This window comes from Stegodyphus dumicola, chromosome 11, assembly GCF_044657685.1.
Source record: "Stegodyphus dumicola isolate Sdum_Otavi_A_Nest chromosome 11, ASM4465768v1".
Lineage (NCBI taxonomy): Eukaryota > Metazoa > Arthropoda > Arachnida > Araneae > Eresidae > Stegodyphus > Stegodyphus dumicola.
This window is the reverse complement of record NC_140778.1, coordinates 54,078,251-54,093,767: the sequence shown is the minus strand read 5'-3', so window position 1 is coordinate 54,093,767 and position 15,517 is coordinate 54,078,251. Positions and strand designations below refer to the sequence as shown.

Below are 15,517 nucleotides of genomic sequence, written 5' to 3'. Positions count from 1 at the left end.
GAAGGAAATGACAACAGAATTTTTATAATCTCCTAAAACAAGAGTGTGTCTTTTAGTCTGTTGAGATGAGAATTTTTTAACTGAACTTTAAGAATTTTTGTTATTGTGTCTTAATTACCACATGTTCGATTCAAATACTGTAATTAATTTAAAGCGATATATAAAAGGAATTAAACCAATAATAATAATAAAAAAACAGTTTTCTCAGACGATTCAGCGCCACTTACCTAATGTGCATACGCTACTAATTAATTCAGTTCTCACTTCGCGGCAAGAAAAAATACATAAAAATTTAAAATATTTTCATTAAAAATTGAAAGAAACATATAATGTACAAAAACATAAAACACCAAGTACAGTTAAAACAATTAAAAAACTCACAATTAAAATTACAGTTTGTACGCAAAAACAAGCTTACAACTTAAATGATAATTCCAGGATGAATTAAGCATAATTTAATTCGCAATCGTAAAAGAAGACGTTACTTTGCTATTGCGAAGCTTATTTTCCCTAGATTTGGGAACAAATCCACTATTCTGCTAAGTTTCAAGTGTAAACAAATATGGCTGCTAACGTAAAAAAAATTAGGCTTAGCCGCACTTAAAAAACTTTCAAATTGTTGATAATTCCACAATTATTGTATGCAGGTTAACTAAAGGCATAAAAATCTCAACCAGAACAGCATAATCCAATCATTTTTAAAGCAAAAAATGCACAATTTACAAATATATAAGAATAAAGAAACTGAGCTCACTGAGCCGAGTAACAGAGTGGATAAATACTTTTCGTGTGCCCGATTGCAACCAAAATGGGAGGTGCAGATCTACATGTTATAGCAGTCCTTTATACAAATTTCAACGTTCTGAGGCTACTCGTTTTACAGTTATGCGAGATACATACATACATACGTACAGACGCCACACAATATCTCTTCAGAATTCATTTAAAATTAGTTTATAATTTTTTTGATTGGAGAAAGAGTCCTTCATTCTGTCATTACGTACATCTTGGCTGCCCCGCCCTGTAAACAATAAAGTACATTACGGGTCTACTCTCCCTTTGGGTACTTCGTTTAAGTTCAACCTCCACTATTACCCTTCCATAGAAGCAGCGCACCAACTGGATACGACACCAGGCAGCACTGGTCGTCAATTACTATATGCCAGTCGCATGGGCGAGCCCGTTGCAGAAAGCCGTTACCCAGCAAACCTCCTCCGGCTACGGATCCAACCGCTTAGAACATGCCAGACCCCGAGGCCGGCCAATAAGTGACCTTTCCCAGGGCGTTCAGAACCACCGAATTCATAAATTTTATACCACCGTGGCCGAGACTACCTAGGTACAGATCCTAGCCAGTAGCTTCGCAGAATTCTCTACGTCGACCCCCGGGGGTGACCTTACGTACAGATGTCAGATGTCACTCAAAAACATCGTTAAATTGCATTCGATAGCGGTCCAAATGGATATTTTGGTTGAAATATGATGCCGGAAATTTTTCGCGATTACAACACTTCCTTTTTACTTCGTACAAGGAAGTAAAAATGGCCATCCGTCATCTCATGAGCTGCATTTTCTTTGCTTTGTCGAGGGTGATATCACAGTCCGCAGATAAGTAGAACAAATTTAAATTAATGTAACAGATGAATAGCGCATAATCAATGAATAGTTCAACTCGAATATAAATTTTGACTCGAATATAAATTTAGTATAATTATAGCATTAAATCACTTAGTCAAATAAGAAATACATAATATTCATTCTCTGCAAGTTCCGTGGCAGTGTTCTTTCGCAAAAAACATTTACTCCAAATCGAAAATTCGACCTCCCTCTAATAATACATTAAAAAAAAAAAAAAAAAAAAAAAAAAAAAAAAAAAAAAAAAAAAAAATTAGGCTTCTAGGTGCACGTGTGTTCAACATCTATAAGGTATTTATCACGCTTTCTTAACATACCTTCGTGGTGTTATGGCAACATGCTCGGCGCGTATTCGAGAGGTTGGAGGTTCGAGTTCCGGCGACAACATTGCTCATTTTTCATGTCTTCTGCTTCGAAATAACCTAATGTCACTACAGTAGCCCCCATACTAAAATGGAGGTGGATGATGATTCTCCATCACCAGGATTTGGTGATTGTGTCCCTTAATGCTCAGTCGCCCTTTAAAAGGGGGAGTATATAAGGTATTTCTCACGCCTTCTTAGCATGCCTTTGTGGTGTAATGGCCTGCATACTCGGCACGTATTCTAGAGGTCCGAGGGTCTAGTTTCGGCGACGACATTGAGCATTTTTCACGTCTTCTGCTTAAAATAACCTAATATCTCCGCACATCTGATGGCTCTAGGCTTTGCAATGAGACTGTTTTTTCCACAATGGGAAAGACGAACATTTATGCATATATGCATTCATACTGTAGCTTGCGTACGGGTTTGTAATAGGCTGAATGCATAGGGATCCGATGAAAGGTTGCTAAAAATTATTTTGTTAAAAGAAACACTTTAAGGATCTGGAACTTTTCCACAAAAATGGTCTTACGACTCTTCACAATATTTGTTTATTTATTTGTCAAATGGCAGTTACATTGGCCGTTAGGCCATTGAACTCCTTGCTTGCCAATAGCGCTGAAATCTACAAGAAAAATTTGTCAGTGTTTCCCAATTGTCCAAATGTTTCGCCGTCATTGGCCGTCCACTATTACATAAAACACACAACAGCGAATCAGCTAGTCCAATGCGAAATAAATGATTCTGTAGACAGTCATGTCCCGTCAATAGTCGCAACCGCAACTGTTCGCGGATGGTCAGAAACAAAAGCTGGGTTTGTTGAGAGAACACTCCAAGGCTTGACCTCACAAACCCGAGTGGCAAAATATCTAAAAGTCTTTTGATATGTTAGCGATGTAGCTCTTCGCAATATCACAAAACAATCAGTAGTTACACTTGAAACTACTATGAACGTTAAGCAGAATGCAGCTCAAAGCGCATCTAAAGAGAGGAGTTAACTCAGAGATATCTCAATAATCAAGGTGAACTACCAACCACAACAACTGAGGCGGAGATAGCCTCATATAGTTTTTCTCCGGGGGCCAAGGTATTTCTAGCACTTTTCTTTGCTTCTCGAAATTGCTGGAAGGTATGTAAGGGCTAAATACGATTACAGCTAATACATTAACCAATTACATTTATTCAATTACAATACCTATTACGGAGATAGGTAGGTAGGTTACGTAGGACTGGAACGCCTGGTGTCTAATATACGTAAGCAGGCATGCGTTCCATGCCCTCTTCTAACTACGGGAAAAGCTTCCTGGAGCCACACGAGACTGCACCAGGAGATTATTGAGGTTGTCAAAGGGAAGTACATAGCCTTACAAGGGCATTAGTAGGATTGTATTACAGATTGAAGAGGCAAGCTGTGGTGTTACAGATAGTAGGTAGTTAAACTAAAAATACTTGGATAAGAAGACGTACGCATAAAAAAGACATAAAAACACATAGGCAACAATACACAAAGCACAATGCGTAAAATGCATAAACAGAGAGCACCAAAAACAGGTACATACACATAGTCACTTAAGGCACAAAAAGACAAATGGAGTACATGAAGTCACATTAAAGCTGGAGCACAAGGTCAGTGTAAGGCAGTTCTGTTGTATATAAATACAGGTACATCTTGAATAATGAACGATGAGTTTGTAAATGCTCGTGTGTGCAGAAGAGTGCAGTTATATTTCTAAGACGTTGATTATTGTAGCGTCGCTAAGAAAATAGATAAAAAAACACTGATAAAAAGGCACGAGGATGTTGTAGCACTAATTATTTTGCAGTGCCCCAGCAATGAGTGCACCGTGAGACACACAAGCGTTCACTAACACTGCATAAGAAGATGCCTGTTCACATGCTGTTGAAAGGATTACACACATATCATTAAGGAGGCATAACACATCTCACTAAGGAGATGTCATGTACTTGCGAATTGTTAGTATTGCCACTTTAGATTGGTGGGCACGGGAGCTTAAACACACAGTTGTGGTGAAGCCCAGATATTGTAAATTCCATTGGACTAGTCTTAGAGCTTATCGTCAGTACACCAGAGCGTCATTTTAGCACGGTAGGCAAAGGTCTGTGCCCAATACCGAGATGGTATTCATGATGCTGGAGATTGAATTAACCGCTTTTTTATGCGTTATAAGGAACCGGTGATAGGCGTTCCTATTATCTGTAGGTAGCGGGAGATGGTGTGCAGCCGTCAAAAGACATTCAAATACGTAATGGTCTGGTGACCCTTCTGATCCACAGACACAGATATCGGTATTGAGGTGCCGTGGCGATTATAATAGCTTGGAAATGGGCCGTGACACGTTATGAAGTAGGTGAGAGGTGCTACGGGAAAGACTCGGTCGGAGATAAGGGACCGGATCAAAATGTTGCCAAGCGGTCGCGAAATTTGGCGACTTTTTGCGATTTCTCGCCAAATATGGCAAAAGCATTAGTCGCCAAAATCGTCGGAAGCTTGACGATCCTCACCGATTTAGAGAGATAGTCCTTTATGTGAAATAGACTTTCCCCTGTATTCTTATTTATCCGGCAGAGAATTCTCCCTCCAGATTTTCATGTTGTAGTTTACAGAAAAATACAGCAATTTCACTAAAAATATCCCTATATGTACAAAATTCGTAACAATACATTCAGATTCTTCATTTTTTAATAATAAAGTTTAATTATGTACTTACACATAATTATTACTAAATAAGCATGAGCGATAATCTAAACTTTTGAATTATTTGATTACTACATACGTATTTAAACCCGCTTTAAGGTATTATGAAATAAATTAGTATCTTATATATACATGCGGCTTAAATGTTTGTAGCCGATAGTTTATTGGTTGCTTGCGTAACTGTAAATTCTTTTATTCCCCGTGCAGTGCAGCGCGTGACGAATATTATAAGAAAGCTAAGCTGGAAAAATTAAAAATACAAGAGCACGTGCATTTAACATTTATTAAATAAATTCAACATCTATATATAATAGAATTCGGAAATATGCAACCGGCAACGATGAAAAAACAAATAAAATGAAATAATTAAATATCTTTATTATATGCGGCTTAAGTGTCTACTTGTCGCCGATAGTTTATTGGTTGCTTGCGTAACTGTACTAGCCAATGGGGTGAAGTTGCCGCGGCACAGGGTTGCAGTTTCAATTGAGACGTAGACAATTTCCTGTAAAACTGGCCTTTGCTATGACCATCTGTAAGTCTCAGAACCAAATGCTTAAGCGTGTTCGCATTTTTTTACCTTAGCCTGCATTTGGACACGGTCAACTTTATCTTGCCTATTCAAGAGTTCGTGAAAGAACGGACGTAAAATTAAAAAATAATGGATGGTCCTGTGCAAGGCGAGCTTAAAAATGATGGAAAGATCTACACAAAAAATGTTGTGTACAAAGAGATCTTTGACATGTGAATTAACATTTTATTATTTAAATCACCTTTATTTATTGAGCTAGCGGTGGCTCTTAAGAAATGTACCGCCAGTGGTTTCTTTCATTGCACTCTACTTTAAGCAAGTAGAAGGGGGAAACCCCGTTGGGCAGTAAGCAAAGGGGCGTCTTCGCCGCCTGCCCTGGGTAATTCAGTTTGAATTAGCAGGCACCTTGGCACAAATAATTTTAATTACAATTTATAATATCTAGAACAGCGGCCATTTCGTATGACCGCCGGGCTTTCTAGTTACATCATATAAGTATTTTCAAAATATCCGTATACGCTCACGTAATGTCTGCACTTTTTTTGCAAAAATTACATCACTAAAATGCAGGTGTCGACATTACACGGGTTATTCAAACGTTGCGCTTTTTCTCGTGAGTAATTTTGGGTGTAAATTTCATTTTAATCAGCCAAGTTAAATTCCAAGTGGCAGAAAATGGCACAAGTAATAAAAGTATCAAATTTAAAATTGTTTAACAGTTACCTAAAATTTACAAACTCACTTTTTGCCCTCCACATATATACTATAAATTACCCCGTTTACGTTATTAACACTCCGCGCGTTTTAGTTCGCACAGGAGCACAATATAGAGACACAAATTAACAAAAACTTGCGGTTTTAATATTTACTTTTACACAAATTAAATAAACATTGGTTATTTTAAATCTTCCACACATTATTTTTTAAAAAAAAATCTGTTCTGAAGCACTGATAAAAATCTATTTTGTTTCATCATTCGCCGCAATCAGCCTTCACTTGCCTTGAATTGTGATCTAGGAATGTCTTCTCGTGCCTCAGCAAGCGTTCTTATTTGGCACATTTCCCGTGTTACTGCGTTCCCTTGAGCTCGCATATCACGATTATACGCAACTGCGTTTTATTCTAAGTTTGGAAACGTTATTATTTATTTGGACACGGTCAACTTTATCTTGCCTGTTCAAGACTTCATGAAAGAACAAACGTCTTGTTTCGAACCACAAAACGCACGTCTTGTTTTGTTATTCCCGCCAAATGATCACGTTGATTGCTCCAATTGCGTGGACACCTTATATACTCTTGCTTTTCGTCCACCTTATATACTCTTGCTGCTGCGCTTTTTCCATTTCCCTACGAAAATTCTACGAATTTCAGTTTAAACGCCACTGTATAGCTACTGTATTTTCCCATTTCGAGCACGCTACTTGCTAACTACCACGAATTCCAAATGATACTATGAAAGAAATGAGAAAGCTTGAAATTTGCGAATGCTCCAAGGAGGAAGGATGGGAAAGTAATTTCATTACAAAACAGTATTTCCTGGAAGCCAGTGTGGTGAAAACCTGTCTGGACGGCCTTCATTTATTGTCTCCTCTGCCGAGTGGATGGCTGGCGCCGATGTTATGACTGAATAACAGCTGCACCAGGATGCAAGGAAAGTCTCTGCTTTCCCTCCTGGCGCCAACCAAAGACAAAACAAATGCATATTATTTAGTTAAAGTTGTTTATTGAGTAATGTTATTGATTAAATGGGAAAAGGCGATGTTAAAAAATACATCTTAAAGTAAGAAATTCTGTAGTTTTTTGGGGTGCGAACATTGTGCGGGTCACTTTTTGTACATAAATTTTATCTGTAAAGGTAGGGTGCGGGCATTACGTGAGCGCGGACGTAACACGAGCGTATACGGTATTATTATATAAGGTCATATTCTAACGTTGAAGAAAGCATGTGATGTCACCGTATGTGGAAAATTTTTTATTAATGACAGCATTTTAAATAAATAGCTGCTGTTGGCCACTTTTCTGTTTCAGGTTAGGATAATTGACACAGTATATTATTGCGACGTTAATTCTGTTATTGATATTAAGAATAAGTTGTTATATTAGACTAAATTCAAATCATGACATTGTTATGTAATTAAAAAACTGAACAATTAAGAACACCATATTCTAAGATATTACAAATGTTACTTCATTACAAACATCATTTCTGAGTGATTGAATAATCAAGTTAATACCTATATTGTAGTAGGTAAATGTGTGAATAGGTGCAACATAAAAACGAAAAAAAAAAAAAAAAAGAAAGAAACATTTTCCAGCAAGAATACTCAAAAGTGAACATACATCATTATAATCCGACAATAAATATTTGCGTTGTGAAAAAAAATCATTTGCAAGTAACCCATTCTATGACTAAGGTCCAATGTAAAAGAATTAATTAAAATAATTACAAACAAGATAAGTAAAATAGAACTAACGTTTATTTTTGGTGAAAAGGATATTTGGTTACATTTCTGATAGAGTCATGATACTCACTATTTCCACTACAATTATTAATAGGTGGCTGGTTAACAATTAAAGAACACAAAAATATAAAACATACCTTTAAAAAAACATGGTCACACGGAGCCCCACAACCTTAAGGGAGTAAAACGTAACTATTCACACAAAATCTTGAAAATAGATATATAGCTAATTCTCAGACATCTTTACAAGGCTTGCAGCATATCTGTTGGAAAGAAAAGAAAGTAGTTAGCGAAATAAATAAAATCAACAAAAGATAACATCACAGACGAAAAAAAGGAGGGGGGCACTAGCCTCGCTCGAGGCGCAACTCGACCACGTAGAGCTTCCTATCCAATGACTTTTTCCCCTCCTCAATAACTCGCTGTAGAACCTTTCCCTGTTAGAGATGTCACTGAAACCGAGGTCCCGTTTCCAGATGGTGCAAACATCCAATACGTCATCCGACATGTGTTCGAACGCTTGGGCGAAAGAATTTCGGGGTGCAGTAAACCTCTGATAAGGGATTCTGAGAATGAATTCCAAGCCGACGGTTGGGATGAGAATTTCAGAACCAATGAATAGTTATGAATTTAGGACATTAAAACTTAAACTATTACATACAATTAAATTCATTAAAAAATGTCAGCACAATATAATTTGTTTCTTCAGTAGCATTTTGAGTATACACACTCATTATCCAGATTGATTTTCAATTACTATTGATTTACCTTACTACCAGTCAGAATACATGTATTCGACAACTTTAATAGAAAGAGGGGTAAAAATTAAGTTGCCTTAAGTTAAAAAAAATTAACACACCAAAAGTGCAACAAAAAAACTTTAAAATAATTAAAGTTAAAAGTTAAACAACCTTAAGGGTCAAAAACAAAAGAGTATAAAAACCAAGTAAACTTAAGTCCCTAAACTCAAATTAAAAAAGCTAAATAACTTCAATTTAAGAAAACTTTTAAAGCAACCAAACCAAAATTTAAAGTTTACAAAAGTTACAGTTTAAACTTAAACCAACTTTAAACAACTAAAGAAAAAAAAAAAAAAAAAAAAAAAAAAAAAAAAAAAAAAAAAAGAACTTCAATTACTGATCAAAACTGAATTAGTAAGCAAAACGTAAGCTTGAAAATAAAAGCAATTAATACATAACAGCGTCATACGTATATATATTAATCTGATGTGTCAAAAGTTGATTTTTTCCCCTGCTTTGGCAACAAAAAAAATATTTACCAATTGGCAGTTGTTTGGAAAGAATAACCTGTTTTTTACATACCGAAATGTTTTTTTATAAATGTTTTTTCAGGTGTACATAGAAGTCATAAATTTTGCTTTGGCCGCAGCCCGCTCATCTGGTATACATGGTAGTATACTTACAATTGTTGATATCAATATAAAATTAGTGATTTGAAAATAGAGATGGGAGTTAGACAAATTAAATAAACAATAAAATAGTTAATAGAGACGAATAATATTCCAGTTTACCCACCATCTGGTACGCGGGGCTGAGATTAAGTGATCAGTGAGGAAATTGAGGAAAGGTTGGCAGATAACGAAGGGTAAGAAATTTGAACGAAACAATCCCTTTGGGCAAACCGACTGCGAATCCATAAGTTCAGAGGAACAGCCTCTGAGTAGAATTTTTTAAGTTTGTTATGTTTTTAGGAATAATATACAAATGCTTAGAAAGTTCTAAGACCGGGTGCATTAATTAACGCAAGTAATGTAATGAAGATAGTTTTTCGTGTATTGTAAATAACGTATTTGGTATTATGTATGGTAATAATGTAAATTTTTTATGCATTGTAAATCTAAGTGAAAGCTCAGCAATCGGAAGAGCATTTCACTGCAACCATAATTGTGTGACTGATCTCTGTTGTCTAAAAGGAATCTCATCGTGGCAAGAAGCGCATGACTGAGTCAAAGAAACGTCTATGTAAAGAAGGAAAGGCTCCATAGACGTAATGTAAACCAGTTTGTCTTCTACGCCGCTAGAAAGAAGAGGAAAAATTCACCAAGGGATTTGGCGACGGAGCCTGTTGGCGAGAATTTTCCCCTTTGTGATGTAACGGACCTGGTCGAGATTTTCGTCCTCCGCGAGGTGTACAAGAAATTGAGGAACACGGGTTAAGATGAATAAGAAAATTAGGTGAAATTTCACTTTCACTGGCTGTTGAACTTGCATTATCCATGTCGCAGTTTGATGTCTGATTTTATATCCGTCAATATGGGGGGGGGGAATCAAGTCACACAGCTTTAAATTCTTGATAAAAGTGACCGTTCAACCTGTTCGAACTTCGACATCAGCTTCGAGCTTTGGCGCTTTTTGGCTACAGATGCAGCTGTTTCCTCTTTCGTTCGAAGGGAGCCACTCCTGCTGCTGCGAAGTTTTCTTCTTAACAATAAATATTCTTTGACTGAATCTCGTTGCCACAGGTCTTGAGCACCTTTGCCAAATAATATGTAATATTAAGAAGGAAAACTTCTGCTCAACAGGAGTGGCTCCTTTTCAACGTAGAGGGAAACAGCTACTCATGCGCCAAATATCTGTCACCAAAGCTCGAAGCGGGTGTTGAAGTTCAAAGGTCACGTTTATCCAGAGTTCATAAAACAAATCTTGTTCTATTTTTCTTTAAACTTTAAAGGAAACGAAAACTTTTTTTCGCGCAAGTAAATTAATTAATAGATTAGTTATTTTGAGCAAAAAAAGTACGAAAAGCCGAGTTTAAATTATCGCAAAAGTTTTTGTCAAAGAACGTTTCTTCTTAACACGCGTGTTCCTCAATTTCCTGTACAAATCGCGGAGGGGGAAATTCTCGCCAAGTTCCGTCGCCGATTCCGTTAGAGAAATTTCCCTCCGCTTTTCGGCGGCGTGATAGCAAACTGGTTTACATTACGTCTACGGAACCTTTCCTTTTTCACATAGACGTTTTTCACTTTGCGAAGCTCCTTCCTAGTTTTGAAGGAGAATCTTCCTCTGGGATATTTTCCTCTAAACATGAACATAAAAAATTTCTCCGAGATTCGAAACCTGGCTAATCCATATAGCTACCAGCATCACTGACCGCTATACTTATAAAATTTTATTGTATCGTAGATTTTTAATTCTTTATTTTTTAACAAAGGTTTCATTTTCCATCCACCATCATTTACTGACCATGATAACCTTGTAAGGGCGTACCATCTCTGGCAGCCGACAATGAGCTGGAGCGGTTATTTCGAAATTTCCGAGCCCTGTGCAGCATTTCAGGGAGAAGGTAATGAAATTTGTCTATGTATTAAAATATGCTAATTTAATGTACTTTATCTGATCGCGACATTTATTTTTCATATTATGTATCCCCTTAGCAGCTAAAATGTGTCTGTTTTCATCAACATTAAGCAATACCTACGCTTCTATCTACACTCATGTCTATAAATTAAGGATAATTCGGAGTCACGCGGAAATCGAACTCCAAAGTAAATATACCATCTGTAAAATCACTACACACATCTTTAAGAATCATATGCAAATTTCAGGAAGTAACCAGATGACACCGATGGTACGTCACAATGACGAGAGTGATATAAGGAATACAGGCAAAGAAGCAAAATTGTTCACAGGCGCTTTATAAGCATTTCAGTGAAATAACCGAATAGTTATGACACAAAGGACGCATTTGGATGATTTCTTACGTGGTAGAATTATCGGCCGTCTGGAATGTGGGCGTACCCAACTGGAAGTATCAGACGAACTTGAAATTGCCCAGAGTGTCATCTCCAAGCTTTGGCAACGATTCCAAGATGATGGTAATGTGAGTAGACGTTACAGCAGAGGTCGTCTCAGATTTACAACGCCGAATGAGGACCGGTATTTGGCAGTTACTGCCAAAAGAAACTGACGGAGCACAGCCTCAGACCTGTCTCGTCAGCTCTCTTCAGCCACTGGTACGACAATTTAAAGGCAGACCGTGTACAGACGCTTAGGGCAGATTGGTCTATATGCTCGTAGACCTGTCAGATGCGTTCCACTTATTGCAACTCACTGTCGCCTGCGGTTAGCCTGGAGTAGAGAGCACGCATTGTGGACACCGCAACAGTGGGCTTGTGTGATGTTTTCCGACGAGTCCAGGTTTAGCTTGCAGTTTGATTCTCGCCGGACTTTCATATGGAGAGCTCCAGGTACTCGTTACCACCCAGAAAACATCATTGAACGACACCGTTACGGTAGTGCAGGAGTGCTCGTTTGGGGTGGAATTATTCTGGGTTCCAGAACTAATCTGCATGTTCAAATTGGAACCATGACCAGCCAAATCTATCGGGACATCATTCTGGAACAACATGTACGTTTGTTTCAGGGCGCCATAGGCGCACAATTTGTGTTTATGGATGACAACGCCCGTCCTCACCGTGCAAACATCGTAAGCGAATGCCTTCAATCGGAGGATATCACGCGTATGGACTGGCCAGCATTCTCACCGGACTTGAATCCAGTAGAGCACGTGTGGGACATACTTGGCCGACGAGTTGCAGCCCTTCAACCTCCTCCTACAAGTCCACCGGAACTTCGGAGAGCATTGCTTTTTGAGTGGTGTAATATCCCCCAAGATCAGATCGATAATTTGATCCTCAGCATGCCTAGGCGTTGTACGGACTGTATTGCATCGTCTGGGAGACATACAATGTATTAACAATCATACCAACCATGTAATATTGTTTTTTTTGTAAATAGTTTTTTTTTTTTTTGTAATTTGCTCCAGAGAGAAAAAATCGCTAATTTTTTTAATAATGTCAAACATATAGCATCTTTTTTTGCTCTTTACCTTTTGTTTAATAAATAAGCTTTACAAATAAGTCAAATCTGTTTTGCTTCTAACTCTTCCTTTGCCTGATTTTGCATTATCCTTAATTTATGGACATGAGTGTAAGTAGTAAGTAGTAACCGTGCTACGCCCGAGGCTATAGGGGGCGTGGCCTCCGCCATCTTGGATTACGTAACAACCGAAAGTGACGATACCAGCGCCATCTTGGATTCCTTCCCGCGTTGGAATGACATCGTCAAAGTTTCGTTTTTATGGTGTGGCAACGATCTTTTCAAAGTTTTTATTTTTTGTGGCATCGAATATATATTTTTAGGTTTTGTTGCAACGAACTCTTGAACGTGTTTGGAATGACATCTCTTTTAATTTATTATTTTTAATTATTTGACACGTGATTAATATTAGTTTGATATTTGATTAATATTAATACTATTTTGTATGTCATTAATTTTTTTATTTACTCTTTTTAATAAGTATCTTAATTATTTAGTACGTCATTATTTAATTAATTACTTTTAATGAATTTTTGTGGAAATTAATATTATTTTCCCTGAATTTTAAAAGTAACTCCACGGCTGAGATTCGAACTCGTTATCTCTGGAATGGGAGTCTAGCGTTTTACCGCTCGGCTACCCGGTCCTCTTATCAGACTTGTTATTTGAAACCCTCTTTGGCCCTTTGACATTTTGCACCATTGATGACATAAGGCTGAAAGTCTGAGCATGCGCTTTGACATGAAAACCGCGTCACACATTTGTATTTACACGACGGCTGGATTTCTTTTCGCTTCTTAATCATTACTTTATTCATTGCTGTTTTAAATGTAAGATTTCCCCACAGTTTAATTTCTTTTTATAATTGAAATATTTTTAATTGTTTTCATTTTTCATCTCATTCTTACTTTTTTTAAGTTATTAATTAATTTATTAATTTTTTATTTCATTATTTTCCCTTTCCCAAACATAAATTTTATTTTTAACTTTCGTAAAATGACGTTTACTTCCACAAAAGTGAATTTAAATTTTCTTTTTACTTTTTATCTTGCAAAGTTTATTTTTTTATATTTAATTTTCTTTTTGGTTTTACAAAAGTAATATATATTTTTACGAATTGAATTTTCCTTTTCACTTTTTTATCTTGCAAAAGTTTTTTTTTTTCGAAATATTTTCCTTTTTGTATTTTTACTTTACTTTATTTAAATTTTTTGTTTAACTTTCTTTTTGGTTTTCCAAAAGTAATATTTATTTTTACGAATTGAATTTTCCTTTTCACTTTTTTATCTTGCAAAAGTTTTTTTTTTTTTCGAAATTTTTTCCTTTTTGTATTTTTACTTTACTTTATTTAAATTTTTTGTTTAACTTTCTTTTTGGTTTTACAAAAGTAATATTTTTATTTACGAATTGAATTTTTCCTTTTCACTTTTTTGTTTTGCAAAAGTTTTTTTTTTTTTCCAAAATTTATTCCTTTTTGTATTTTTACTTTATTTAAATTTTTTGTTTAAACTTTTTTTTGGTTTTACAAAAGTAATATTTTTATTTACGAATTGAATTTTTCCTTTTCACTTTTTTATTTTGCAAAAGTTTTTTTTTTTCCCCCAAAATTTATTCCTTTTTGTATTTTTACTTTATTTTAATTTTTTGTTTAAACTTTTTTTTTGGTTTTACAAAAGTAATATTTATTTTTACAAATTTAATTTTCCTTTCCGCTTTTTATTTTAAAAAAAAAGGTGTTACTACATTTTTAACTTAATTTTTTTACAAAAGTAATATTTAGTTTCATAATTTTAATTTTTTTGAGTTTTTTGTTTACACAAATGCAGTTTTTTGTTTTCTCCCTTATGCATTTTACTTCCTAAAATAAATTTCATTTTCCCCCCTTTCCTTTAAAATTTTTTTTTGTTACATTTTTATTTTACCCTTAACTTTTCCCCCTTGTTTTAAATACAATACGATGTTACATTTCCATTTCTCCAAAAGTAAACTTACCTACATTTCTCTGTCTTTGAAATTTTAAGCTGGAATTTACATGCATATAACTTCACTAGATAATATTTTCTGTAACATTAAGCCAATATACACAATGCTCTTTCTATATAGTTTAACTGGAATACTACATTTCCTACTTTTTTACTACTAAGTTGGAGATACTCAGAACTTTTCCTTCTAATGCATTGTACTAACTATTAATGCCTGTATTAACTTTTTTGGCCAACTATACAAAACTTTGTTGATTCCCTTTTACACGTCTTACTTTTGTTCAAAGGATTCACCAAACTATGTCTGACAAATGTAATTTTTACACTTTCCATTTACACATTTACCCTTATATTTAACTTATAAAACATATTCATGCTGTATTTCTGATTCCTTTTTCCCATAATAAACACAGACTTACACATGTTTCTTTATTGTAAGACTTACTAACTTTAAAACAAATCTTACAAGGAGCAATAAATTTTCATGGTATGAAGCCCACTCAAACCAATGCATGGAGCATTTCTACCCAGTTAAGTTTAGATACATACCAATAGTACTTCATTTCTTCTTATTTTACTCTACAGACATTTATACATATATATTCAGAACACTCCCTTTTATTCAGTAAGATTCATTTATACTACTAACACAAATTTTGCTAACTCTTTGAAATATTTTACGAAAATATCTTGTATTTTCTTGCACACATCCTACTTAAATCACCAAACATACATTGAACCTTGATTTTTCCTTCATGTGAAAACGTCACTCGGATTCTTAATATGATTCCACCATTTACCGCAGAACTTTATAAACACTACTCTATTTGAACTTATCACAGCCTAACTCTCTTAACAAGGTACAGAAGATTGAATTATATTTTAAGTACAGAGAAGAATATCCACATTGTAACGTATTATTTTAAATTTGAATTATAGTCATATTTGTGAAGGAGAATTTAAAGTCTATAATGCACATGGAATTAATAT

The 15,517-nt window shown here is 35.5% G+C and overlaps 1 protein-coding gene across 1 annotated transcript in view; it reads left to right on the top strand.

Annotated features, from left to right (window-relative positions):
- The window catches only part of LOC146993994 (uncharacterized), a 67,658-nt gene that overhangs the window by 10,425 nt on the left and 41,716 nt on the right, over nucleotides 1-15,517 (top strand). Inside the window, exon 2 of the mRNA XM_085826445.1 lies at nucleotides 10,879-11,010. Coding sequence (XP_085682571.1) covers nucleotides 10,879-11,010 — 132 coding nt within the window. The remainder of the gene's footprint in view (nucleotides 1-10,878; nucleotides 11,011-15,517) is intronic.